The sequence below is a fragment of the Sminthopsis crassicaudata genome, chromosome 6 (assembly GCF_048593235.1).
Source record: "Sminthopsis crassicaudata isolate SCR6 chromosome 6, ASM4859323v1, whole genome shotgun sequence".
NCBI classification, from domain to species: Eukaryota; Metazoa; Chordata; class Mammalia; order Dasyuromorphia; family Dasyuridae; genus Sminthopsis; species Sminthopsis crassicaudata.
The window spans coordinates 41,164,861-41,192,094 of NC_133622.1; the positions used below are offsets into that span (position 1 = coordinate 41,164,861).

The 27,234-nt window shown below is 33.8% G+C and overlaps 1 protein-coding gene across 1 annotated transcript; it reads left to right on the forward strand.

Annotated features, from left to right (window-relative positions):
• Window positions 1-4,409: 4,409 nt before the first annotated feature.
• On the forward strand, window positions 4,410-16,450 carry EXOC1L (exocyst complex component 1 like). Its single transcript, XM_074272692.1, has 3 exons — window positions 4,410-4,530; window positions 14,606-14,736; window positions 16,033-16,450. Exons 1-3 carry the CDS (start codon window positions 4,410-4,412, stop codon window positions 16,297-16,299), a joined length of 519 nt encoding a protein of 172 aa, XP_074128793.1. The 3' UTR covers window positions 16,300-16,450.
• Window positions 16,451-27,234: the final 10,784 nt, after the last annotated feature.

A 27,234-nucleotide genomic window follows, 5' to 3' on the forward strand; every position in this document is an offset into this window, starting at 1 on the left:
GAAGATTTGCACATGTTTAACATATATTGAATTACTTTCCATTTAGGGAAGGTGGTGGGGAGAAGGGAATGAAAAAAAAATAGAATACAACATTTTTCAAGGGTAAATGTTCAAAATTATCTATGCATGTGTTTTGAAAATAAAAAGCTAAATTTATATTTTTCTTTAAAAATGAACTTAATCTCAGTGCTAAATTACAAATGTTCCATTTAACCAAAACTTTATTTAAAGATAGAGTATGTGCTTAGCTTCACAAGTTGTGTGATTTGTATCAGCTAAGATTTAATGATTTTTTTAACCTAAAATAAGATGTGCATTTTATAGGGCTAAAAAATAAATAAATAAATAAAAAGAAAAAAAAAAGAAAAAGAAAAGAAAAGAAAAGAAAAAGATTTTTAAAAAAACAACAATATTCTGAGTTTAAATCCTGACTTGATTACTTGAGACCTGTATGATCTTAAAAACAAATCATTTAACCTTTCTCATTTTTGGTTTCTTTATTTGACAAATAAAATTGTTAGTCTATGATTCTATGATTTGAGAACCCTTTTCAGTTCTTTTTGGTTTTACCTCTATGGTCTTATGAGTTTTACTTTTTTTAAGATAAATTCTTCTCTGAAAATTGTAATTAGAAATTTAATTTTTCTGCAAATTTTAATTATGACTAAATATTTTCATTAATTTATGAAATGCTTATATTATTTTAATTGATATACTATAATTATTATTGGATGCATTACTTCAGAAGATGTATCATTCTATTGTATCCTTTTTAGATTTTTTGTTTTTTGCTGAGGCAATTGGGGTTAAGTGACTTGCTCAGGGTCACATAGCTAGGAAGTGTTAAGTGTCTGAGGTCAAATTTGAACTCAGTTCCTCCTGACTTCAGGGCTGGTGCCCTATTTACTGTGCCACCTAGTTGTCCTTCTTTTTAGATGTTTAATCACAAAATCTCATATTTTACTTATAGGACAAATTTGTATATGATTAAAATCTTACTTTAATTCTTGAATTGATTTTGTTTTTTCTTTGTCACAAAGAAAAGTTCACTGGGTTAAAAAAAAAAGAGGAATAAGTAATATCTGGAAATTATTGTGTAAAAACAAAAGCCCTCAACAAAATTTTATTTAAAAACCTAATTCTAAAACATTTGTAGCACAATAATTTAATTCAGGGCTTAAGAAATCTTGGGAAAGGGAACTAGAAAATTTCCTGATTTCCCTGGGGAAATATTTTCTTAAAGAATCTTCAATATGTATACAAAGTAAGGTATTGATTTTTTAAAATCTCTTTCAAACTAAGTCACTAACATAGCAATCATTTGACTTGATTAGACACAAATTGCTTTTGACACAAGTTAAATATGTTCATTCAATTTTCATCATTTATTGAACTCTTATGATGTATGTAAGGTACTATGCTTAGCATTGAGATAAAGAGGAAGAAAAATTAAATGCAAGAAGGTTATAATTGAGTTGGGGAGATGATAGTTGATATAAATAGCTATAATAGAAAATAGATAAAGCAAATAGCTATAATACAGAATAAAATCTGATAAGTGCCTCAAAAAAGCATGAACAAAACCATGATCGAAATTTGAAAGAGAGATTGCTAAAAGGGAGAGCTTCAAAGAGATAACATTTGTGCTAGATTTTGAAGGATGTTTAGTGGTCATCTGAAAATACCCTATGTCAAAAACTTTTGCTTAGCTAACCTGGACTCTATTAAATTCTTAAAAATGGCAATGTTTTAGGAGACATCATTCTAGATTGATATCTTATTTTTAAAGCAAAACTATGCTAATATGAAAATCAGTCATTTCTTTTCTCTGTTTTTTTTAATCTCTCCTATGGTTTTTCCCTTTTGCTCTGATTTTCTTTCCCAATATGGTTTATAAAGCAATGTCTATTAAAATATATAAATTTACTAAGAAAAAAAAACAAAGAGAAAGAAAATCACTAACTCAAAAAAAGATGCCTAATTGCATTTTAGTATAAAAATTTCCCTATTAGTACATCTCTACTCTGACATAAATATTTTCCCAGGTGGGAAATGCTGTCAGTGGCCAAGAAGTATCCACTTTTGAAATTAACCTGGAGATCAGGATGACAGAGTTAAGGCATCCCATTGGGCATAAAATATTATATATAAATTCTTTGCTCATCTTCAAGCCTATTTTTCTACCTGGCTTCTTGGCCATCCAGCCTGATTTTCAACTGCTCCCATTTGCTTTTTAGGTTCTATTATCCATGCATTGGCAAGCTATTTATCTTGTTCCTTCTGTCTCTGTCCTCTCCTGCCATCACTACTGCCATCTGAATGGCAGCTGCTCTAGTCATTTATTTTTCTACCCTGTTCAATCCACTTTTGTCTCTTACCACTTTACAAAATTAGACTTCATTCCTACCAAATTTTCTGCCCTGATCAGGTTAATATATCGCAGAGGGATCCCAGTGGCAATCCCACCTTTGGCCTATCTTCCTGTACAACGAGAAAAAAACCAAACCAGAATATTAAGAAGGAATTGAAAATAAATGATAAGGATCAGTGATTTCTGAACCTTCTTGATTGGCAGTAAAAACAAACACTAAAAAAAAAATGTGATCAAGAGATTAGAATGCTGAGAGATCATCAGCTCAATCACCCTTGCATTTGACTATACTTAATCATGCTGGAGAAGGTCTCTCTGTGTTTTCCTCCAACTAATATCATGTACTACATCATAAAGTTCTGGGCCTGGGATCATATTCAACACTTTCCTTCCTTACTAGCTATGTGACTCTGGCCAATTCAGTTTCTTTTGTCTGCCCAAGTTTTTCATTTGTAAAATGAGCATAATAATGACATCTACTTCTCAGGATTATTGTGAGAATCAAATGAGATATTTTTCAAGTTCCCGGTGCTAGGTACACAATAGACACTTAATAAATGCATTTCTTTTACTTCCCTCTACCTCAAATACCATGTGTATAGTGCTAAAAATGGACCAGAAGAACTGACTCATGTATTTGTTTATAACGAAGTCCACATTATTTGGATATGCTACAACTGTGAAAGACATCAATTAATGATGAATATTTGTGCGTAACATGATTTTAGGAATTCAGAGACTCAGCTTTAGAAAGTATTTTAGGGATTAACCTCCCCCCTCATTTTACAGATGAGAGAACTGAGGCTCAGAGAAATTAAATAACTTGCCCACAGTCACACAGCCAGCAGCAGAGGAAGATTTGAACCCAATTCCTCTGACTCCAAATAAACTACTTTTGCTAAGAGACTGTCCTTTTTCAGATGGTGGTATAGAAGGGAGACTGAACATTATAGTCAGAAAATTCTTTCTGAAATCTCCCTGGTTCTTATCTATTAAATCATACACGGACTGAGAACTGTATGAGAAGAGGGATCAGATGAAATCAGACTTGGGTAGAATTGGCATTGAGATGTGGAATACAAATCAGGGAAAACTTTTAGACTGGGAGGATTTTGTGAAATATTGGAATCAGGAAGAGAGTGAGTCTTCAGAATATTCTCTAATCAGAGACTCATCTCATTTTCATTTATTTAGCCTAAATCCTTCTTAATATACTTTAAACAATCAGACAACTCCTCCCGTTCTCTGTGGAAATGAGGAATCATTGCTTGCAACCACCACCTGTCCAGTATCATCTCACCCACTTAAGAACCGCCCTGGGTTTTCAAACAGTGCCATGAAGACTAATCTTGAAGTCTCTTTTTAATTTCAGAAGTGATTTTGAACCAGGAATTGGCTGTTTCTCTCCTCTGAGGCAATCTCTGCGCAGACCTGAGGGAAGAGGAAAGTGTTTGACAGCACTCCAGGAGAGGGAAAGGAAAGAGAAAGCTAGTTTTGTGGGGAGCGTTGGGAGCAAGCTATGCTGCTTTTGCTCTTGCCAGTGATTGCAAAGTTCTTAATGGAAGATGATTTCAATCAATACAGTCAGACAGCTGCTCTGTGTAATGGAATCAAACTGAAGAAGTGGTCTTCCTCTGAATATTGATATGAAAGGGGAGGGGGAAGCTTCAGGACTGGAAAAATCAAGGAGTTCCACATTTGTACCTGCCGATGTTTATCCATATATTCCCCTCATCAACAAACTGCAGATGAACAGCCCAGGGAAGCCTGCTGTATGCTGAAATGTGATGGAGGCTCACCACTGTTGCGACTGAGGCTGCCGGGAGGGATCTGAGAAATTGGGAATTGCTCTGAATTCTGGATCCTGCTTCTGGATGAAACACTAGGAAGATACCAGGATCTGTGGGAAATTGAGGAGCAAAAGGTTGGTGATCCAGGCAGACCAGCTACAGTCCGAAACAAGGGATCCAGGGAGCCCAGAAGGAAAGAGAGAAAACAAGCTAGAGCCAAAGCATCAATCTCAGTTGAACTGAAAGAAATGTCATCTTTGGTAAAAGAGGACTTGGAAAAGAAACTGTTCAAACCCCTGTCACAGCATCTCTATGAATTTATTGAAATTGAGTTCCCAGCCCAGGATAGGTACTACCTCTGTGTATCAGGTAACTTACTGCTTGTCTTTTTCTTTGTGGTGAGGAAGCCCCATTCCAAAAAGCATTCAGTGAGACAATGGGGGTCAGAGAGAAATCTACTTGGTACTTGACAGAGTTATTGTGCTTGCATTTGCTGATGAACAAAAGTTCACTCATGCTAGAGAACTAAAGCTCCACTGAATGGCAATATCCAAAAAACTCAGTGTAAGTTTTGTGTGTGAAAACCCTTTTAGCTAAATGTGCATAAAGTAATCTGAAAATGTACTTGGGTCACTTAGTATCTAAGGGACTATCCTGTGCATTGTCTTTGCAGATCATTAGATTAGCATGAGTCCTGTTTTTAATAAGTAAAAAAAAATGTCCTTATAGTTTTAAATAATGAATGGGCTGGGCTATTCTGTTTGATTTACTACCCATTTAGGGAAATGGATTCCTCCTTTCTCATACAGAATAAGAAACAGGACCTTAATTTTCAGATTGGAATTAATTTTTGTATTATTTTTTTAAGGGATAGGGACTGATCCTGTGATTTCACTGAAAAAGAACACTCCAAGGTGTGGAAATTTTCTACCTAAGACCTCAATTTCTCTAGTAGAGAGTGCCTGGAGCATTGGAGCTTAAGAGTCTTGCTCAGGGTCACAAAGCCAGAATGCATCAGAAACCCAACCCATGACCTCAGGATTGACTCTATCTGCAATGACATGTTATCTCTCCTTGTTTTTTTTTTTTTAAGTAAATCTTTTCTCTTAGAACTCTCTGTTGTGATACTTTATCATTAGTCAGTAAGTTGTGAAAATAGAGAAGTGGTGACAATAAAACTTGCTCTTCAGTGTAGAATGCTTTCTAATTGCATATTAACTACTTTAGAAATTTTAACAATAAGAAGACAATATGATCATCAAAAAGGCAAATTAATAAAATAGGCATATGATAAAAAGGCCAATTACCCTCCAGGCAAGAGTCACTTCCTTCATATGGGCTTTCTCTAATATCTAAACTTTATGCATATTCAGTCTGTTGGAAGTATTTATTAAACACCTACTATGTGCTAGGCACTTCTAAGGACTCAGGATATAAAAACAAAAGACAGTCCCTGCTCCCAATGGATAGCTTACAAGTGAATAGCCTAGGTAGGACAGGACCTTAAAATGTAGAAAATGTTGAAAGTATAGACCCCCACTCAATCACATTATATCTGTTAAAACAATATATATATATATATATATATGTGTGTGTGTGTGTGTGTGTGTGTGTGTGTGTGTGTGTGTGTTTATATGTAAATGCATACATATACATGCAGTATATTAGTTTTAAATCTAAGTTCAAAACCCATTGATAGAAAAAGAAATTGATAATCAATATATGAATATTATATCCCAAATATTTATGCATATTTATGATATTGTTGTGCAAATAGGAACAGCAATTAAAATTCCAAAGTTCTATATCAACTAGTCTGGCAACCAGATTTCTACTTTCTTAATTATGGTATGTTTAATCTGCAACATGTCTTTTTAATGTAGATATGAACCCTATTCATTATTGAATTATATATACAGCAAAATTTCTTTAACTTTTCAGGAAAGTAGGAGAAAATAAAAGAATATGGGGAACTGATTTTTAAGTCATCAACAGTCTTCTCAAAGACTATTATTGTAGTTTGTATCTCAACAGAAGAACTTTGACAGGTGTTGAGAGTTTTCAAATACTCTTATAGTGTACTCCCCCATTTGGTATTTCTGCTTCTCCTCTGCCCAACTGCCTGCATGGTGTAACTGGAAACTGTCTGTGGCACGAGCTGAGATCTCCTGGGTCATACTCTCATAGGAATCAGGAAAAGTGAGCTAGTCAGAGACAAAGTTGAATCTTAGTAGTAGAAAGAAATTGATTATTAGATTATCTAATAGGGTACAGGAAAAGGGCCATAGGCAAGAGGAATTTCTGGGTCCTGAAATGATGGAGTCTATAATAATGGGTCAAAAAAATACAACAAATAGACAGAATCAAAACTTTAGCTAAGAGGATGATGATGTAATCTAACTGCAAGTTAGAATAAGAAAAACGAGTTCGTATAATTTGTCCTGATGAACAAACTATATCGCAGGAAGATATTTAAACTGGGGTATGTGTATTTAGCCCCACCCCTTGTCCTTCTGGACAGTTGCTCAATGCTACAGGGGAGCAATTATCTTTGGACAGCAATGATAATCCTGCAGAATAACTGAAAAAGAGTACTAAGGATTCTTTATTAGTTTCACAGCAAACAATAAAAGAGTATGTACTAATGATTTTTTGAGATATGAGTTCAAAGTATGGGAACCTAATAGAATAATCATTTGCCTTGGTTCAACTGTCATACACAAACCACCACCTCAAAATCTTAAGACAGATGATACTTAGCACTCCATTATTGAAACTGAGTCATAATAACAGTAATATCCATTTCTATGGAGCTTTATATAAATTGTTTTAAATGGCTTGTTGTATCTGTGTCTGGGAGAGGTAAGTAGGGTATTGTTACTCCCCATGATGATGATAAAACTGAAGCCCAAATAGGTAAACAGATGTGATTGTACAGTGGTAATGACTCTCCCAATATTTAGCACTGAACACTAATATACTTTCATAATGCTTATGGGAAGAATCATAAGAACTCACAAATCCAATTAGCCAAATATCTTTTATAACAAAATGCTATCTGATAGAATTAACATTCTTTTATATCCTAGGATGGGATTATCTATTCTTGAGTCATATGACAGGCACTGTATTGAGACTCCACATGGGGTCATATAACTGAATGTGGAGGTCATGAAATTATGATTTATTATCAGTAAATGGTTGATTTGTATGCCTGTTTTACATGCCTGTATATCCTGGGTTATGTAAAAATCTCTTGAGCAAAAACGGGTTGTGAATGAAAAAAGTTTAAGAAGCCCTGGAGTTGATAGGCCTAAAACCTGAAAAAAAGAACTTCAGATCCTACTTCTGACACTAGCTATGGGAACCCTAAATGCATTAATTTGACTTGCTCTTAAGCCTAACCCTGTAGCACGGATAGTGCATATATTATTTTTCTCATTTTACAGATGGGAGTGTGAAAGTAACTTGTCCAAAAGCATGAAACAAATACAATAATGGCTGCCATGAAGCAACCTTGTATTTCACTACTCCCACCCCCCCAAATGAATTGTAGAGAAGAGGAGGAAGTTACAACAAGTATATGCTAAGTAATGGAGCACAAATTTTAATAGAAGAGAAATCAGCATGAGCAGGTGTTGGACTCTCTCTTCAGAAATAACAAGTTCTAAAAACAAACAAACAAACAAATAGATAGATAAATAAATAAGAAATAACAAGTTCTAAGAAAGAAAGAAAGAAAGAAAGAAAGAAAGAAAGAAAGAAAGAAAGAAAGAAAGAAAGAAAGAAAGAAAGAAAGAAAGAAAGAAAGAAAGAAAGAAAGAAAGAAAGAAAAGAATGACAAGTTCTCATCTTGATTCATTAATCTAAGATGTGAAGACGAGGGGATGGGAGTTGAGGACACAGAGAAATAGACAAAACAGAGAGCCAAATGATAACAGATAAGGAGTAGAGAAAAAAAAAATGATGATAATGGGATTTTCAGTGGGAAAGGAGAGCTTTCAAGGAGAGGAAAGCTGTCTTGATTTTAGATACAGAATGGCTCCAAGCCCAGTTCCCTAGCCCTGTTGAATTCTCATCAAACTCTATCACAATCCTCCATTTGAGAACATTCTTCAGAAATAGAAGAAGGAGGGAACAGTGATCTAGGAGTGAGTTCAGTGTTCATATGGTAAGCATTGATATAGTGCTTTAAAGTTTACAGAACATTTACATATGTAATCTCATTTGATCCTCACAGCAACCCCATGCTGTTATTATCATCCCCATTTCATAGATGAGGAAACTGAGAAGAAAGAGATTAAGTGATTTCCTAGAGCCAATAGCTAGTAAGTTTCTAAAGCAGGATTTGAACTCAGGTCTTCTTAATTCCAGATTCAATACTGTATCTACCACCAAGTGGCTGTATCAGCTTATGAAATTCACCTAAACTCTTAAGCTTTCAATTTTCCTCATCTAGAAAATGAAATAGTTTCTTTCTAGGTTTAATATGCTATAATATTATATATTGTATACATATAACATTATAATAATAATATAATAACTAACTAAAGTTCAACAATACAGTAATTAGAATAAGGTAAATGTGTTTTGTGATTGAAATAACTACATTTAATATGGCTTCTATTTTGGACTAGATCTGTGATTTCACTGGCATAGAGAACTCTCAGTGAAGAAACTTCCACTTTCAGTGCAGTTAAGTATCTGATCTGCCTCTGACAGGGAAGCATGTTGGCCAGAACAAGTTTAGTAAGTCAAATAGCCAGAAAATGTCCGAGGTATGACTTGAAGCCAAGCTTTCCTGAATCTGAGGGCACCAGCTCTGTACCCACTGTACCAAGCCAAGTCTCCTTTAATATATTATACATTAGTGTAATTCTATTTAGGGAATTATATTCTTCAGTTAAATCTATAGAATTTCATAAGTGGTAAAAAGAAATTCTTTTATACTTTGAAGGAAATTTCAAATAGAATGGCATTATATGTTTTTATATAATTGAACCTCAGTTCCCAATCTTGATACCTCTAAAACTCTTGTGACTTTAAAAATCCATGAAAATAAGTTAGTTCATCTATTTGTTTCAGTTTCAGAGAAGTCAAAAAGAATATGTGTTTGCTATCTTTTCCTCCTGTGACATTTGCTTACTTTCCTAAAAACAAGTGGCTTTAAAATAACTTTTGTCAGTTATTTCTAATTAAATGCAGACTACATTCTCAACTTGTGCTTTTGCCTCAGAATTCACTCTTTGTATCCCTGAGATTACCCTCTACTAAGTACATATCTATCACTGACAATGAAGAGTTTCCTCTTTTGTAGGAAGGCCAGGTGACTCAAATCTCTCATGTGCAGAATACTACATTAAGATTAATCACTTATCCAGTGATCTGAAGCTAAATTCTCTGAAAACATGAAATGGAGTCATATATAATTCCATTCAGCATTTCAGAAGTATCATGGCCCAATAGCCTTACAAGGAGAGAGAAGATTGGGGTTCAAATGACACTGTTTTATGATTTTTATCAAGTCGCTTAGCCTATCGATAATCTAAGCATTTTGTAAGACTATTAATTGCATAGAAGGGGCCAGTTGCATTGAAAAAGACAGTCTCCTCATATAAGAATTCCTTTTGCCAATGAAATCATGTCTATTTACTTTATCCCTACTGTATGCAAAATACCATAATGTATGCTGTGCTGGGAATACAAAGACAAAAAATGAAAAAAATGAAATAGTTGTGGCCTCAAGGAGTTTCTTTTTTTACTAGTAAAAAATATGGACATACAAAAAAGAAAGAAAGAAAGCTTAATAAAATATGATTCAAACGGCAATAGGAAATGGAGTGAGAAGGATCATAGTAGTAATATATAGCACAGCATAACACAATACAGCATAGATTAGATAATAGCTTATTTGACTGAAAGGGAACTAACTTTAAGACCATACTGGAATACAAACTTTTTTTTTAATCGATGAGGAAGCCAAAGTCTAGAAAAGTGATGAAAATCTTTATGTTTTAATATGTTGGAGCAATTTTTAAACCATTTAAATAGCTATTTTAGAAATGCATTAACATTTTAAAAACATTTCCTATTTCCAGAGATTCTAAATTGAAAATTAGTGCTACATCTAAGATTCTGAAGACAGTAAAGTCCAGTTATGTGTATATTTTACTATTTCTCCCTCTGTGTGATGAATATGGAACACAGACAACAAACAAAACTGAACTATAGTACTTAGAGTGACAAATTATTTTAGTCAAGTTATTTCTAACAGTGTGGTTCCTGTATGTCAAGAAATAAGAAGTAAGAGAACATTAAATACTTTTGAAGAGTCTAGATCAATTTAGAAACATTGTAAATTTGGATTATTGTTACAAGGAGCAGCTGAAAATCAATTTTTAAATTGGGACTAGTTTTGACAATCAATGGAGAAGTCCCACAGACAAAAAAGAAAACATAGTAGTCATGCTCCTTTTAGTAAGATTAAGGTCAGGAAAATAGGAAGATTAAAGATGAAATAGCAATAAAGTACCATTAACCCAAGGAGGTGAGTATCTTGAACTTTCATACTTTCGTTTTCATATGAGAAATTATGAAAAAAATTAAATACATAAAATGCTTTTAATATTTAATTAGATTTTGTATATAACAACCCATTTCCCCTTCAAAAAGTATCTGCTTGGACCTACTCACTAGCACATGCACACTTACTAGACCAAATTACATTTGTGGGATATTGTTAAGAGTCTCTGTGGGAGAGTTTAAATGAAATGTTTTCTACTTCCAGATCGGAGTCAAGCTAGGCTTTTAGTTTGAAATGGTGAGCAGATCGCATTAGAGTTTCTTCACACCATAGTAGATAGTTAGTCTCCAGACAAGGAAGACAGGGGTTCAAGTCCATAAAAAATACATACAAATTTGACACATAGATATTAACATTGATTTTGGCTAAGATTCCAATTTAACATATTACTTTCTCCTCTTAACTTTTATAATTTTAAATTTTAGAATTGATAGATTACATTGTCATAATTACCAATAAGTTAATTACAAATGAACCAGCTACTCCCAAAGTCCAAGACATTTACTTAGACTTTGAGAGCTGCCGGTAATGATGAACTATCAATTTTAAAATCTAAGCCAAGTCAATAAGATCATGATATTAGAGCTAGAAGAGAGTGCAAAAGTCATCAAGTCTGATCCCTGACCTTTCCCCCCCATTTTATAGATAACAAAACTGAGGCCCAGAGAGTTAACTGATTTGCTCCAAGGTCATATTAATAGTAAATAGCAAAGCAGATTTGAATGTGTGTCCTTTGATTCCAAATCCAACATTCTTTCTACTTTAACATGTCCAATTTTATCCTAACTTTGGTGGATATAAAAGACTGAACTAGAGTGAATCCCAACAATAGCAAGTCGAGTATTCTTACTTTCAGATCCTATATAAAAATACATTTTTTCAGAAGCTTCACCAGAAATTTCAGATTGAATACCTTAGTGTTATTATTCCCCACAGAGTTATCCTTATTCTTTTTTATCTTATGTATAATCTAAAATCCATGTCAATGATCTAAGTTCCAAATCATTCACACCAATCTAGCATAGCTGTAAGGTTAGCTCTTCCTTCTGGGGAAAAAAAAAATGTTTGTTTTTGTTTAAAAAAAAATACTTTGTTTGGCAGAATCCCAGTGATCACATTTTAAATAAACCCCAAACAATTTCATCAATTTCCCCAATGCCTCATACTTTTAGTGTTTGGTTAGTTCATTGGTGATCAAAGTAACCACAGTAACCACTGCAATATTAGTAGTATGAACACTAAATATAAGCTCTCTATTCTAGGTCAGGTTCACATGAAAGTTTCTTGTCCAATGTCACATTAACCACTAAATATTAAATATCAGACATCAATTTTGACAGGAGCATTTCTATATCACTTGCCGCAAATTAACCATTGACAACTCCTTTTTGTTCAACTGATCTAATTCCTTTCAATTCAGTATAAATAGGCATTCCAAAAGTAGAAACTTCTATACAATTAAAAATTAGGATAAATGATGGGCATGAAGTGGAGAGTATAATACTAAAAATAAATAAATAAAAGAAGAAAGAGAAAGAAAGGAAGCAAGGAAGAAGGAAAAGAAGAAAAGCTAAGTGAAACATTGTACCTAGATTAGCTTGATCCTAGAGAGAATAGTTATTATGTAATTCTACTTCTGATGCTACTAAAAACCAATCCTATGATGTTTTATCTCTCTAAACACATTTCTGTTTTAAGACAATGTGATAAATTTCCATTTTGCTCTTGCATTAATACCCATATTGCAATTTAATTTTGTTGGCAGCAGAATGCATGCATGGAGACTACAGGTTGGGCGTACTCCAGCCAAAGTGGACTCTTTGGTTCTTGGCTTAGGAATATTCTTAGAGTCTCATAGGCTCCGAAGAGGCTATTTTGCCAAATTAAAGCATTTATGTTCCCTTTATGCCACAGAATTTTCCTAAAGTGTTTAACTCCTAACAATTAGTTTTTTCTTGACATCAGTGATACTGTTAAGAACTAATGTAAGATGAATTTCAATTAAACAACCATTTATTAAGCACTTATAGATGTAGCAAAGTATAGTGGATGGAGTAAGAAGACCCAGGTTCAATTCTGCCTTCAACACTTACTATTTTCTGTGCAACTTTGGATATCATTTAATTATCAAATCTCAGTTTCATAATCTGTGAAATGTGGATAATAATATCTATTTACAAAATGAGATCATGTATTTGGAGTATTTGTAAATCTTAAAACAGTAGATAAATGTCAACTATAAATTTTGTTCTTAAGAGCATTGTACTAAGTACTAGCAAATGAGTTTTTTGTGCATGATGTTATCCAAAGAGATCTGAGAAATAAAAATGAAAAGTAAAAGAAATGATTAGAAATGTTAGGATTTCAAAAAAGAACTTTTCTACTTATTTAAAAAAGTTAATTTAAATCTCATTTTGGTTTTGTTCTCTGAAATGTAAAACTAATGAGAATATATAAAATTGCAAAGCTAAAAGCACTATACTCTTTTGAATTAAAAAAAATTTCTGGATAATTATTTATAATGATTACATCCTATTCTTTGAATATACAGTGTTGCCCAAAGTCAATTGCAAGGATATGGTCCTCCTCTACATGTCAGTTTTTCCCCAGAGTTTTTCTTTCCCTTCAGGAATCTGAAGACAGTCTGGAACTTATTTCTTCTCTCAAAGTCAAAAGATCATGATTACTCTTCCAAGCTCTTACCTGCTCTGCTCCTCAGTCTAGTATGGAGCATTGAATAGTCAGTCTCCACCAATAAGGAGAGTTTCATGCAAATGAGCTTTAAGGCACAAGTTACATGTGTCATTAAAAATATTCATTTTTGTCTAGGTAGTTAATAGTTGCTCATACTTTTCGCCTTTAATCTTGAAAAATCATACACAAATGGATAGGACGGGCATGATGCCTGACACTGTTATTTCAAGAATAATAGCAATACACACATGAAATTATTTCAATAACATGACCACTTTTAAAGCAAGCATTAGTTTGTACCTTTATGGATCATCTCAGCCTATAAATGTAAATTTAGGGTGATTTTGGCTTAGACATTGACATTTTTCTTATTTTTATGTTATATCTCTCTAGATTTAAATATATATGTATATGTATGTATGTATATAAAGAGAGACAGAGAGAAACCAGAGAGACAGTAGCAGCAATAGAGAGAGGGGGAGACAGAGACAGAGACAGAGAGACAGAAAGACAGAGAGAGACAGACAGAGAGAGAGAGACAGACAGACAGAGACAGACAGAGACAGACAGAGATAGAGAGAGATAGAAATCATTTAAGAAGACTAGGGCAGAGGGAGAGTTGACCTGAATTAAAAAGATCCAAATCTGTGTCTCAACTCACATCCTAGCTGGTGCAGCCCAGTATAAAGTCATTTAACTTTATGGTGCCATGGAATAAATCTCTGAGACTGCAAGTTGCATAGAAAGTGACTATGTGTATTCTATAGGAAAAACATTTCATACTAGTAGCTCAACATACTAATGAACTCATGTTTGATTTTTAAAAGGTTACGATTGATAAAGAATCAAGGATGCTAAAAAGTTCACTGAATTAAGTTCAAAATACCTGCCGCCAATTTACTTGAACAAGTCACTTCTCTTTGGGCCTAGTTTCCTTATCTGATAATGAAGTAGTAGGTAATCTCCAAGGTCCTTTCCAGCTTGATGAGTCTTCAATTTCCTTACTTGTAATAAATGGTAATGTTGCTATAATTCATAAAGTTGCAGCAAAAGCATTAAACTACAGAGAATAAAACGCTTTGAGTGCAATCAATGAAAAATACTATATTGAATTATTTCATTGTCATGTGAAAGCCTATGAAAACGAAGTAGTCTTTTATCTTGCAGTGACTAAAAGAGAAGAAGTAAAAATAATTATTGTGAAACACTACAGAATAGGTCTAGATGAAAAATATGAAGTAACCAAAAAATGGTCTTTGAATGATCTGGAGATGATTGATGGAAAAGAAGCAGATACTGTAAGTGCTATTTTATGATATAAATGTTAAAATAACCTGTTAAAATTCTGTATCCTCATAGATTTCTGACACTCAATAATTGTTACAACATCATATTTTGTGGGTAACCTTCTGGTGAAAAGATTTTGTCCATCTTTTTTATGCATTAATATTTAAACCTTTTCTATTAAGCATACTATCTAGTGTAGCTTTCCCTCATCTGTTTCCCTGTCAATCTCAAAGATTTATCTGGTTGACTTATAAAGGAGCTAAGTTGCTTAGTGCTAACTTGGAAAAAGAAGCATTGTGTTGCAACCACAAATCCAGTGTACAGATAATGCAATATGTTCATTACCATAAAAAGTTTTCATCCTGACTTGAAGAATTAAGAACGAAAATTACAAAACAAAAGACAATTTGGGATTAGGTATATGGATTATTATACATGAATAAAGTAAATGTAAGTTTATTTCACAACTATTTGGCCATTTGGATATTACTAAGACATGAAAAAGTGGCAATTTAGAACAGAATTTAGTTTAAAATGTCATGGGAATGCAAATTCATGGAAAAATAAATTATTTTTTCCGCAGGGATAAAATGAACTTATTTGAATTCTAAAATAAGTATCTATTCATAACTTTGTCAATACCAAATTATTAATGGTTTGATTAAATCCAACAATAAGGTCAAATATCTAACTTACCTTTCATGCCAGTATTAGTTTTGTATGCTTCAAAGTCAGTAGGTTGATAGTGTGTAATATAGAAAGGGTAGAAATCCATTTCAGAGCATGGGATGGGAAAAGTATTGCCATTCAAAGAAAGAAGAAAAAGCTCTCCTTTTGATCTTCCATGGACATAGATCGATAGATAGATAGACAGACAGAGATAGAGAAATATATAAATAGAGAGATATATAATATTGTTATATTCCTTCCTATTTTCAAAAAATCAACATACCCTGAGAAGGAAGGACAACTGGATTTAGTAATTCCATAATGCCCGATAGTATTTCATTTTGTACTGGGGCAAGGGATGAGGAATGTTGGGTACTGGGGTTGTTCCACCAGACTTTACAATTCATTGGTAAGGGATGGGAGATGGGGAGGAAGTGAAGTATCATGTTCCTATATACATTAATTTTGAAGTGAACATGTTTAGAAGAATTATTTTTGGTTTTTTAAAATATCCTTAATGTTGATATTTTAAATGATTAATGAATATGACAGACCCTGGAATGGGAATCAGAGAAACTATAACATCTTTCTCGGTGATTATGACAAAAATAGTGACTTTTTCTCCCTTTCTCTTTTAGGATAACCCATTTTTTGATCTACATTTCAAGAAAGTCTACCGTTTGGAAGCTTATAGCTGTGCTTCTAAATATTCCTTTGCTCGAACCGTAAATAAATTGAATCATGCTTATCTTAAAAAGGATCTACAAATTGTGAACTTTGATACTACCTATATAAATGATGATTCAATTTGGTCTTCCAACAACAAGGACTGTTTAGTCCTCATGAGAATATGCTTCTATGCTTTCAATCTCTTATGTCTCTCTCTCTGTCCCCTACCACTTTGATACCATATGTTGCTTTTATTCACCAGCCTCCTATTTTTAAAAATCACATTAACTATTGTTATTTAAGAATTGATCCCTTTCCCTTTATTAGTAACTATATTTTTATGAAAAGAAAATGGATTGATTGAATGAGAACTCTATTTACTCTTAACTACTCAGCATTTTATGTATCTCTGTCTGCCTATCTATTTGCTCCTTGGACACTTTTGAAAGAAACAACTAATAATGATGAATAAAATTGTTTACTGAAGAATGGATTATCTAATTATTAAAGAGTATGGAGGGTATCGATATTTGTCTTCAGTTCAATCTGTAGTTTAGTATGATGAAAAATGAGGGCTGATAAAAGTTTTCAAAAGGCCATATCTTATGTAATTTTAAAAAATATTTAAATGAAATTTGCATAGAAGTTGAAAATATGAACAGCAATAGGGGATGGTGTGAAAGTTTGGCTGTATGAGGGTTTTCACTCCCACTCTAATAATGTAAAAGTGAAAAATCTTTTCAAATCATGTCTTTTTCTTCCCATTAGACAGTAGATCTTCTCTTGGTCTATATCTCTCCCCCAAGCCCCTCACTTCAGAGACAGGCTTCCCCAGTATGCCCTATGTTCTATGCTATATCTGAATCTGACTTAACAAAAATTTATCCTTAAGGGAATGATCCTGATCCATGTGTATCATATCTCTCTGCTATTTTTGATTTTGTTAAAAGTTATTAAAAACACCTGAACCACAAAAATCTATCATGATTGGCTCAGTCCAGCTAGAAAAGTCTAGCATTCCAGAAGAATGTCTAATTTTCTGGCCTATTCTTCTCCTGATTATAGCAAAATAGTCACTGTCATTTTCTACTGCCTTTTCCATTGCCCTCAATTAATATAGAGGCATACATAACAGAGAAGTTTAGGTTGATCATAATTTTATGCTAAGAGTAAATACTGTCAAAGATATGAATTAAATCAAGTATTTTAAACAAATAAAAAAGAGAAAAACTTGGGAGCAAATGTCTGCCATTTCAAGTGGAAGTGGGGGGGTAATTAAAACACTTTAGTGTAATTAGTCTTTCATAGAGCAACATTTCAATCACATTTCTTAGCAAGAGTTTTGACTACACAGAGGAGATTTAACTACTTCAGTACAGTATTCTTATTCATCCATTCAAAATTCATATGTAATGCCGATCTGATTCTTTTTTTCCTCCTCCTTCAGAATTTGCTTCTGTCCATCTCATTTTTCTAGCATCAGTCTCCTTGAGTAGGCTGAAAGAGATTTTGCTCACCTTTTACTCCACTCCATTCCAAAAACACTACAGCCTAAGTCTCTGGGAAGGAGAATCATAATTCCCAGAGTTCACAGTTAAGTTTCAGACCTTTTCCCACAGGACATCAATCTAAATATTCCAAACACTGGTTACATCTATACATATGTATGGATATATGCATAAAGACGTGTCTATATATGGAGTTTTTGGGTATGTTTTGTACTGAGTGAAATCTAGTAAAGATTTAATCATGTTTTATGCTCTACCAAACAATACAAAGATTAGTTAAAACTCAAGTTGCCTATCATTTTCCAAAGAAGCAAAATCCATAAAACAACCAATGATTACAGATAAATAACCAAAAAAAGCCACTTCTGAAATCTAGATTTTTTTTGTCAGTTCCAATAATATTTCTATCATTAGTGCTTTTTCTTAGACTTGACACTGCACACTCTCCCTTCACTGACACGTTTGTTCCACTTTTTTATGATGGAAATCAGGGACAGGGTTGAGGGAGGCATGGAAAAGGAAAGAAGTCGGGAGAAATGAATGTCAAATGAAGAGACAAGTGAGTGTCTCTTGCCCTTTTTATCACTATGCTGTATGGGAATAATCCTAGAAGGGCATATCTTTGGGAAAAGTACACACACACACACACACACACACACACACACACACACACAGAGTCTTTCTTAAAATACCAGTATACACATATGTGTATATACTGAGATCAAAAGTATTAACTGATGTGAACTGAAACTAGAAAAGAATCACAGTTGTCAGGGTTGCTCAGGGCATATAGGGTGAAAGAGTATTTCCTCTTCTGTTCTCTCCTGGCAGAGAAATAAATGCTATCTAGTCCCCAGATCTAAAGTCAGAGTTTAATGGTAGAACTGCATATAACCTTTTCTATCACATGCTGCAATTTATATGCATGCATATATTGTTTGTTGGTGTTCAGTTGCTTCAGGTATCTGACTTCATGACCCACTGGTAGTTTGATTGGCAAAGATACTAGAGTGGTTTTCCATTTCCTTTTCCAGCTCATTTTACAGATGAGGAAACTGAGGCAAACTAAGCCAAATGACTTGTCCAGGGTCATACAACTAGTAATTGTCTGAAGTCAAATTTGAACTCAGGAAGATGAGCAATCACATATATTGTCCCATCAAAAGAACTATAGTTTAAGGAAATGTTGAACCATATTAGTGCTATTTTGTCCTTTGTTTCTCAATCAGTCTGGTAAGCTAACAGGTATTTATGAATAGTTTGCTATGTGGCAGCCCCTTTGATAAACATTTAATATACCAAAAAACATCAAAAATGGTAGTTCATTTTGGCCAGATAAACTCCTCTACATGTATCTCTATCCCATGTTTCCCCAAGGAGTTCACATTCTAATGAGGGATTGAACATGCAACTAATTAGACATAAACAAGATACATGCTACATAAATAGAACAACTAGAAACTCTGTAGATGCCCATCAGTTGGATAATGGCTGGATGAGTTATGGTACATGAATGTTATGGAACATTACTGTTCGGTAAGAAATAACCATCAGGATGATTTCAGAAAGGTCTGGAGAGACTCACAGGAATTAATGCTGAGTGAAATGAGAAGAACCAGGATTTCATTGCGAATGGAAAGTTATACAACAATCAATTCTGATAAATAGAGGTTAATCTAAGTTGGAAAATACTAGCATTGAGGGATGGAGGTGGAAGGAATTAGGAAAAACTTCCCGTAGAAAGTGGAATTTGAATTGAGCCTTGAAAGAAACCAGGCAAGTTAGCAGTAAAATATTCCAGACGTGGGGGATTTTTCCCAAGAAAAGACATGACTTGAAAAATGAAGTGTCAAGTGTGAGGAACAAGAGGTAAGCAAATGTAGCTAGTTTGTAGATCATATAGGAAAAGAATCAGTTGTAAGCAGACTAAAAAGGTAGGAAGAGGCTAAATAATGAAAGGCTTTAAAAGTTAAACTCATCATTTCATATTCACTCCTGGAGGAGTTTGTAGAGTACCGGGGATGATACAGCCAGGCTTGCATTTTGAAAAAAAATCACTTTAACACCTGAGGAGATATTAAGTAGGGATGGGAAGAACCATTACTGATGGAGACCAATGAGAAGGTTATTGTAATAATCCAGGTGAGACTTGATAATGCTATGAACTAGAGTGGTGGTTGTGGAAGTGGAGAGAAGGTCCATACAACAGATCTTGAGAAGATAGAAGTAAGAAGGTAGACAACGGATTGGGTATGTGAGGTGAATGAGAATGATGAATCCAAGTTGTGAGCCTGAGTGACTGGAAAGATTGTGGTGTCCCATACTCTCAACAGTAACAAGAAAATAATAAGTGGCATAGTAGACAGAGTACAAATCTCAGCCTTTTCTAGCTGTATGACTAAGTCACCCATTGTCTGCATCATTTTTCTCAATTGTAAAATGGGGATAATGGGATAATAAAAGTACATACCACCAGGGCTGTTGACAGGATCCAATAAGATAATTGTAAATGTCCTAGCACAGTGCCTGGGAAACAATAGTTGCTTAATAAATGTTTGTGTCCTTCTTTTCTTCCAGATTAGAGGAGGGTTTGGTAAAAAGGTGATAAGTTCTACAAGTTCTATCATCAATTAAGTTTGAGATGCAAAACTTGAACTTAGAAGAGAGAGTAGGATGGGATATAGAAATATGGGAATCCGCTACAAAGAGATAATTAAATCTGGGAGTTAATGAAATCCCCTAGTGAAATAGTAGAGAGGGAAAAGGCCCAAGACAGAGACTTTGGAGACACCAGTGGTTGGTGGACATGACCTAGAGGGAGATCCAGCAGAGAAAACTGAGGAGTGGTAGGACAAGCACAAAGACAAGCAAGAATTAATAGTTTCACCAAAAAAAAAACCATAAAGAGGAAAGAATATCTAGCAAGAACGAGTGATTGATGATGTTATAGGCCTCCTAGAGGTCAAGGAAGATAAGGATTGAAAGACATTGGTTAAAGCAATTAAGAGATCACTAGTTACTTTGAGAGCACTATCAATTGAATGATGGGTCAGAAGGCAAATTGCTAAGGGCTTAGAATTGAGTGACTGAAAAGGAAATGGAGGCAGTTAAATAGTGCAGATGGCTTTCCCAAAAAAAATTTAGCTGAGGAAGATAGACATTTAAGATAATAACTAGCAGGATTTGTTAGATTGTGTTTTTTAAAATAGCTTTTTATTTTCAAAATACATGCAAAGGTAGTTTCCAATATTCACTCTTGCAAAACCTTGTGTTCCAAATTTTTTTCCTTCCCTTTCTCTAGTACCCCTTCTCTAGATAGCAAGTAATCTAATATAGGTTAAACATGTGCAGTTCTTCTATACATATTTCCACATTTATCATGCTGCCCAAGAAAAAAAATCAGATCAAGAGCAGGGGTATGACAAAGGAAAAAAAGCAAGCTAATAACAACAAAATAGGTGAAAATACTATGTTAATGATGCACATTTAGTCCCCATAGTTCTCTCTTTAGGTGCAGATGGCTCTCTCCATTACAAGATCATTGGAATTGGTCTGAATCACTGCATTGTTGAAAAGAGCCAAGTCTATCACAATTGATCATCAAATAATCTTGTTGTATACAATGTTCTCCTGATTCTACTCACTTCACTCAGCATTAGTTCATGTGAGTCTCTCTAGGCCTTTCTGAAATCATTTTTTATAGAATAATAATATCCCATTACATTCACGTGCCATAATTTATTCTGCCATTCTCCAACTAATGGACATTCACTTAGTTTTCAGTTCCTTGTCACTACAAAAAAGGCTGCTACAAGCATTTTTGCACACGTGGGAACCTTTCCCTCCTTTATGATCTCTTTGAGATAGAGACTCAAATAGAGACACTGCTAGATCAAAGGGTATGTAAATTTGATAGTTCTTGGGTCAAGTTCCAAATTGCTCTTCAGAATGGTAGAATCAATGATTGTGAAGGTGTTTTTTAAGGATGGAAGAGACAAGGGTATGTTTTAGGCAGCAGGAAAGGAAGCAGTATATAGGAAGAGACTGAAAATTAAGAGTGAGTAGGAAATAATAATGGGTATGATCAGTTAAAGAAAATGGGAAGGTAAGGGATAAGAATACATATAGACGAGTTTACCTGCCCAAGAAGAGCTATCATTTATACAAAACAGGTACAGGTGATAGTAAGGGAAGATGTTTTGAGTGATATGAGGTTAAGAGGAGAAGAAAAGGGGAAGCTTAATGTTAATGGCTTCAAATTTTTGTTGTGAAGTATGAGGAGAAATCCTTAGATGAGAGGTTGAGAGGGGATCCCATGGGCAACCTAAAGAGGGATAAAAAGGTTTGCAATAGCCAGTGGGATAAGTGGGATAATCAATTAGGGGGTCATAAAAGGATTGTCTTCCTGCAGTGAGGGCCCAGTTAAGATTATATAATATACATTTACAGTGAATTCAATCAGCATGGTTTTATGATTTTTCTCTAACGATATTCAGCAGTACAAGAATAGGAGCAAAATAATCCATGGTTGAAGCATAGTATGGTAAAATCATCCACAGAATAAATAGGCAAGGGACTCAAAAGAAGAGGACAATATAGAGTTGAACTATTTCACCAATGAGTCAAGATGAGGAAGGGAAGAAAGTTTAGCCAGTACTGGAATGATGGACTATGGAAGAATGGGGGAACAGAATAAGTCGAGGTCACAGGAGGAAGATCTTTTCTCTTTGCTTCCCTCTCCCATATACTTGTTGAAATTTCAGCTAAACCAAAAAACCTGATTTTCAACAAACTCTTTGCTTCTCTTTCCCCGTTAGCCATTGAACCGAATAAAACTCCCATTTGGACAAGACCTGTACTCATCATTCAAGATGGAAAGATTAGACCAGATAGATGATGTCTAAGATGCTTTCCAGATCTAATCTAATGATCAGCATAAGTGAACCAAATTATATTATATTCAATTATAGCATGGTGCTTTTTTATGTACTACTAAGATAGGTAAGTAGGGTTTAACTTGCATTTTCATAAGGAAGGAGCCAGTAGAGAGAAACTTGGTTTCAGTTTTGGTCCTGAGTAGTTACAATCACAACATGATTTCTCTCCAGTTTCCTTTATTTCTCTCACCACCACCATTAATCCCCAAAGCAAATATCCCTTCTTTCTATGGTCAAGATAAAACTCATGGGGACTAATTTAGTTAGAGTCATTCTAACTGGGAGAATTCCCAAAGTCCATGTATGAATGAACCAAAAGAAAAACCCAAATTCTAAAATGGGACTAGAATAAAATATATTACAAGTTTCAAGGGAATATTCAAATTATTTTGCCATAATGGGACTTTGCTTTTTTGAGAATTATTTATGTCTCAATCCTTAACAGAGGATTTTATAAAAGTATCAGATCAGAAATGCATAAAGTATAAGGTAATAAAATGTTTTAAATTGAAATTTTTAATGAATAACAAATATAATATATATACATATCATCAAGCTAAAAGTTCTTATATTATCCACCTCTACAAATCTGTGTCTCATTCTGCATCTTGAGCCTGTCTGACATCTTTGGTCCTCTATTATCATGCTTTGTCATTGTGTTGGTCATTTTTAAATAATATATACTTTTATGGTACATTTTAACCTAAAGTGTAAATTATAGCCTGGGATGAACATGTACAGTCAAGAGCATGTGAAAGCTGAAGCAATGAAGATTTTACAGCAAAGGATGCTCTCTTGTCTGAGTTGCTAGAAGTCACTTGTGACCCTGGACAGGTCATTTTGAAAGAATACATGTCAGGGCAAGGAAGGAATTAAAAATGGTGAGAGTGTCAGATATTTCCTTCAGTAGCACTTCAGAGTATTTAATTAAAGATGAGAACTTTTCCAATGAATTTTTATTAATAGTATTATTAATAATAACTGATGCAGCCATTTCCCTATTACTCTGTTCCACACTATTTTTCTTCTCAATAATCCTCTGGAAAAGTTTATTTTTATTGTTCAGTTGTTTCAGTTGTGTCTAATTTGTAATCCCTTTTGGGTTTTTCTTGGCAAAGATGCTGAAATGGATTGCCATTTCTTTCTCCAGCTCATTTGACATATAAGGAAACTGAAGCAAACAGGGCTAAGTGACTTGCCCAGGGTCACATAGCTAGTAAATGTCTGAGGCTGGATTTGAACTCAGTTTTTCCTAACTGTTCTGTCTTCTGCACCACGCCTAGAAAAGTTTTTATCCTCACTTTACAGAAGAAGAAATGAAAGCAAGAAACCTTAAATGAATTGGACAAAGTTCAAATACTAGCTCCACTGCTTACTATGACTTTACACAAGTCATATTCTTTCTAAGGGGCAGCTTCTTCATCTGCATAATAGAAGAATTGGACTAGATAGATGACCTCTAAGATCCCTTCCAGATCTAATCTAATGAACAGTATGAATAAACAGAAAGAAAAACCAAATTATATTATATTCAAATTATATTCAGTTAGAGCATGATACTGAAATATGTTGCTCTCTTCATGTACGACTAAGGTAGGTAAATAGGACTTGCCTTTTCACAGAACTCTTTAGAGATTCTCCTATCTCTGCGGCTGGATAGCCAAATTTGCAAAATCAATAACCTGAGCTTTACTCACAAATCTAAACCAGTAATTCTTAAGAGTAATTGGGTGCCTCTCCTAAATGTAAAGTGTTTAGACTTTTTGGCAATTCTTTTCTTCTTACCCACAGGTTTTTTTTGATCATTCCCAAGATTGTGACTATGTTTTAGATAGATGAAATTGCCAGAAGTCTGACTACAAATTTAAATTCAGTTTACTGTTCACTGTTCTGTTGTTCAGTTGTACAGCCATCTCATTACTATCTCCCAAAGTCTGTCCAAGTTCTTTTCCTGGTTTCCATGACATTTTCCACCCATCTCATCCTCTACTATCCCCTTTAGCTTTCAATCTTTCTTTAGGGTCTTTTTCCAGCAAGTCCCATCTTCTTATTATGTGGTCAAACTTATTTAAGCTTCAGTGTCAGTATGTGACCATTCAGTGAATAACTTCTTCAAATATTGACTGATTTGATCTTCTTAATGTCTAAGGAACTCTCAAAAGTCTTTTTAAGTACCACAATTCAAAAGCATCAGTTCTATAGTGTTCTTATAGTTCAACTCTCACAGCTTTACATTATTATAGGCAAAACCATAGCTTTGGTTAATTTGTCAGCAAAGGTAAATGTCTACTTTTTAGTAGGCTGTCCAGATTTGCCATAGCTTTCCTTCCAAGGAGCAAGTGTCTTTTGATTTCATGGCTGCAGTTGCTGTCTGCAGTGCTCTTTGAGTCCAAGAATAAAATCTGACACTGCTTCTATTTCTTCTCCCTCTATTTTCCAGGAAGTGATGGAACCAGTTGCCAAAATCTTAAGATTTTTTTTTAATCTTAACTTTCAAGCCAGCTTTAACACTCTCCTCTTTCAACTTCAAGAGGCTTCTTAAAGCCTTTTTGCTTTTTTGCATCAGAGTGGTATCATCTGCACATCTAAGTTTGCTGATATTTCTCCCAGAAACCTTAATTCTGACTTTTGATTCATTCATCTTGGCATTTCACATGATGTACTCTGCATATAAGCTAAATAATAACATATAACCTTATCATTTTCTTTTTCCAATCTTAAACCAATCAATTGTTCCATGTTTGGTTCTAACTTTTGCTTCTTGGCCCACATACAGATTCCTTAAGAGACAAGTAAAATGATCTGCTTATTCCCATCTCTTTGAGGAATTGCTATGTTTTTTGTGATTCATATAATCAAAAGCTTTAGTGTACTCAATGAAACAGAAATAAATGTTTGTTTGTTTGTTTGTTTGTTTGTTTTTTCCTAGATCTTCCTTGCTTTCTCTATAATCCAACAAATGTTGGCAATTTAGTGTTTAGTTCCTCTGCCTCTTCAAAAAGCAACCTGTTCTGATAATTCTCCATGTTAACTACAATATATAACAAATACTCATTTATATAAACTATTTTTGAAAATACCCATATCACTTTTATTATTTTATCTTTTATTAAATATTATAAATCAATGGGCTTTTTTAGTCTACATATTTAAATCACAAGTTGAAACTTTCCTAAAATACAGAGGTATATGGATATGTATTCTTCCTTCTTCTGTAAATCTCAGAACACATTAAATTTCCCTCAGTGGAAGGAAAGTTTCACATCATAGAATTCCGGAATCACAAAATATCTCTCACCTGGAAGAAATCTTACAGATCAATGAATCTAATTTCTTCTATCATTTAGTACACTAAAACAGCATAAACGTAACTACCAGAAGGTTAAACTTTTTATCAGTTAATAAACATTTATTAAATACTTAACTATATGCTAGGCTGTATGTTAAGCCCTAGGGGTATGACCAAAAGCAAAACAAACAAACAAAAAAACCCAGTCCCTGTTCTTAAAGAGCTCACAGTCTAAAGAGGGAGCAGCACTTTTTGTGATAACAAAGAATTGGAAATAAAGCAGATGCCCACAGATAGGGAAATGACTAAACAAATTTGTAATACATGAACTACATGCAGATATGATGTACATACAAAATAGATATCATTTATATAAGGAAAATCTATCAAATTTTTTTAATGCAAATGGTAATATTAGTAATCCTTTAGCTCAAAGAAATATGTAATTTCTAACCTTAAGGAATATTCTTTAAATATAAAGTCTGGGGGAAAGGATTTCATACCTATGTTTTTGCTTAAACTTTCAGTGTATGCATCTAAGCTTGCCAAAAACAAGGAGTATAAATGTGATTTCAGTTCCCCCACATTATTTACCCAATGTTGAAGAGGGAAAATTGCTTTTAAATAACTCTCCTTTATTTCTGATTGATGAAAAATTATTATTATACAAGTCAAGCAAAGAGGGAATCATTAGGTTCTGAATTCTTAAGAGTTTACCTACATGAAAAATGTTGATGTGAAGCTCTCAGAAATGACAAAGCTGTCTTATCAACACTCTATAAAAATAGCACATTATCTAAAAATCTTACTATGGCTTGCAAGTAAATCTGTTCTCAAAAGCTATGCCAATGGAGCATAAGGCTCTACTAATTAAAAAAAAAAGTTTCAAGGTTGATCTTAATGACACTGATCCTGCTACTTACGGATCATATTCATATGTAATCTGTCAACATTGTGAATAGAGCAGAAAGTAACTGGAGAAGAATAAACAAATAGTCGTCTGGTGAAAGAATAATCAGAAGGACATTACATGTCTTTCAGTATCTCCACTATGTACCTTCCATAGAGTGAGGCAATTTACCATTAGCAACTTTTAATCATGAATATTATTAATAAGAATGTTAGCTCCATGAACTTATTGCTTTTCATTTTGGTATTGTGTTCTAGAGCTTAGCCCATGATAGTTTTTTTTTTTAATCAATGTTTGTTTTCAATAAGAAGTCCTCATATACATCAAACTATTTATAGTAGTACTTTTTTATGATAGCAAAGAATTGGAAACAAAGCAAATGCCCATAAATTGGAAAATGGCTAAACAAATTGTAGTACATTAAAGTAATGGAATGCTTTTTGAACAATTTGTCCAAATTATAATGTAATGAAATATTACTGCATTGTAAGAAATAATTTATTTGTTAAATTTATGGGTAAGGGAAA

What these genes read in the sequence shown, in the direction of transcription:
- EXOC1L (XM_074272692.1), top strand. Translation starts at nt 4,410, where the DNA reads ATGTCATCTTTGGTAAAAGAGGACTTGGAAAAGAAACTGTTCAAACCC. An exon ending in GTACTACCTCTGTGTATCAG is followed by an intron (nt 4,531 to 14,605) that starts GTAACTTACTGC and finishes TTTATCTTGCAG; the next exon opens with TGACTAAAAGAGAAGAAGTA. An exon ending in ATGGAAAAGAAGCAGATACT is followed by an intron (nt 14,737 to 16,032) that starts GTAAGTGCTATT and finishes TTTCTCTTTTAG; the next exon opens with GATAACCCATTTTTTGATCT.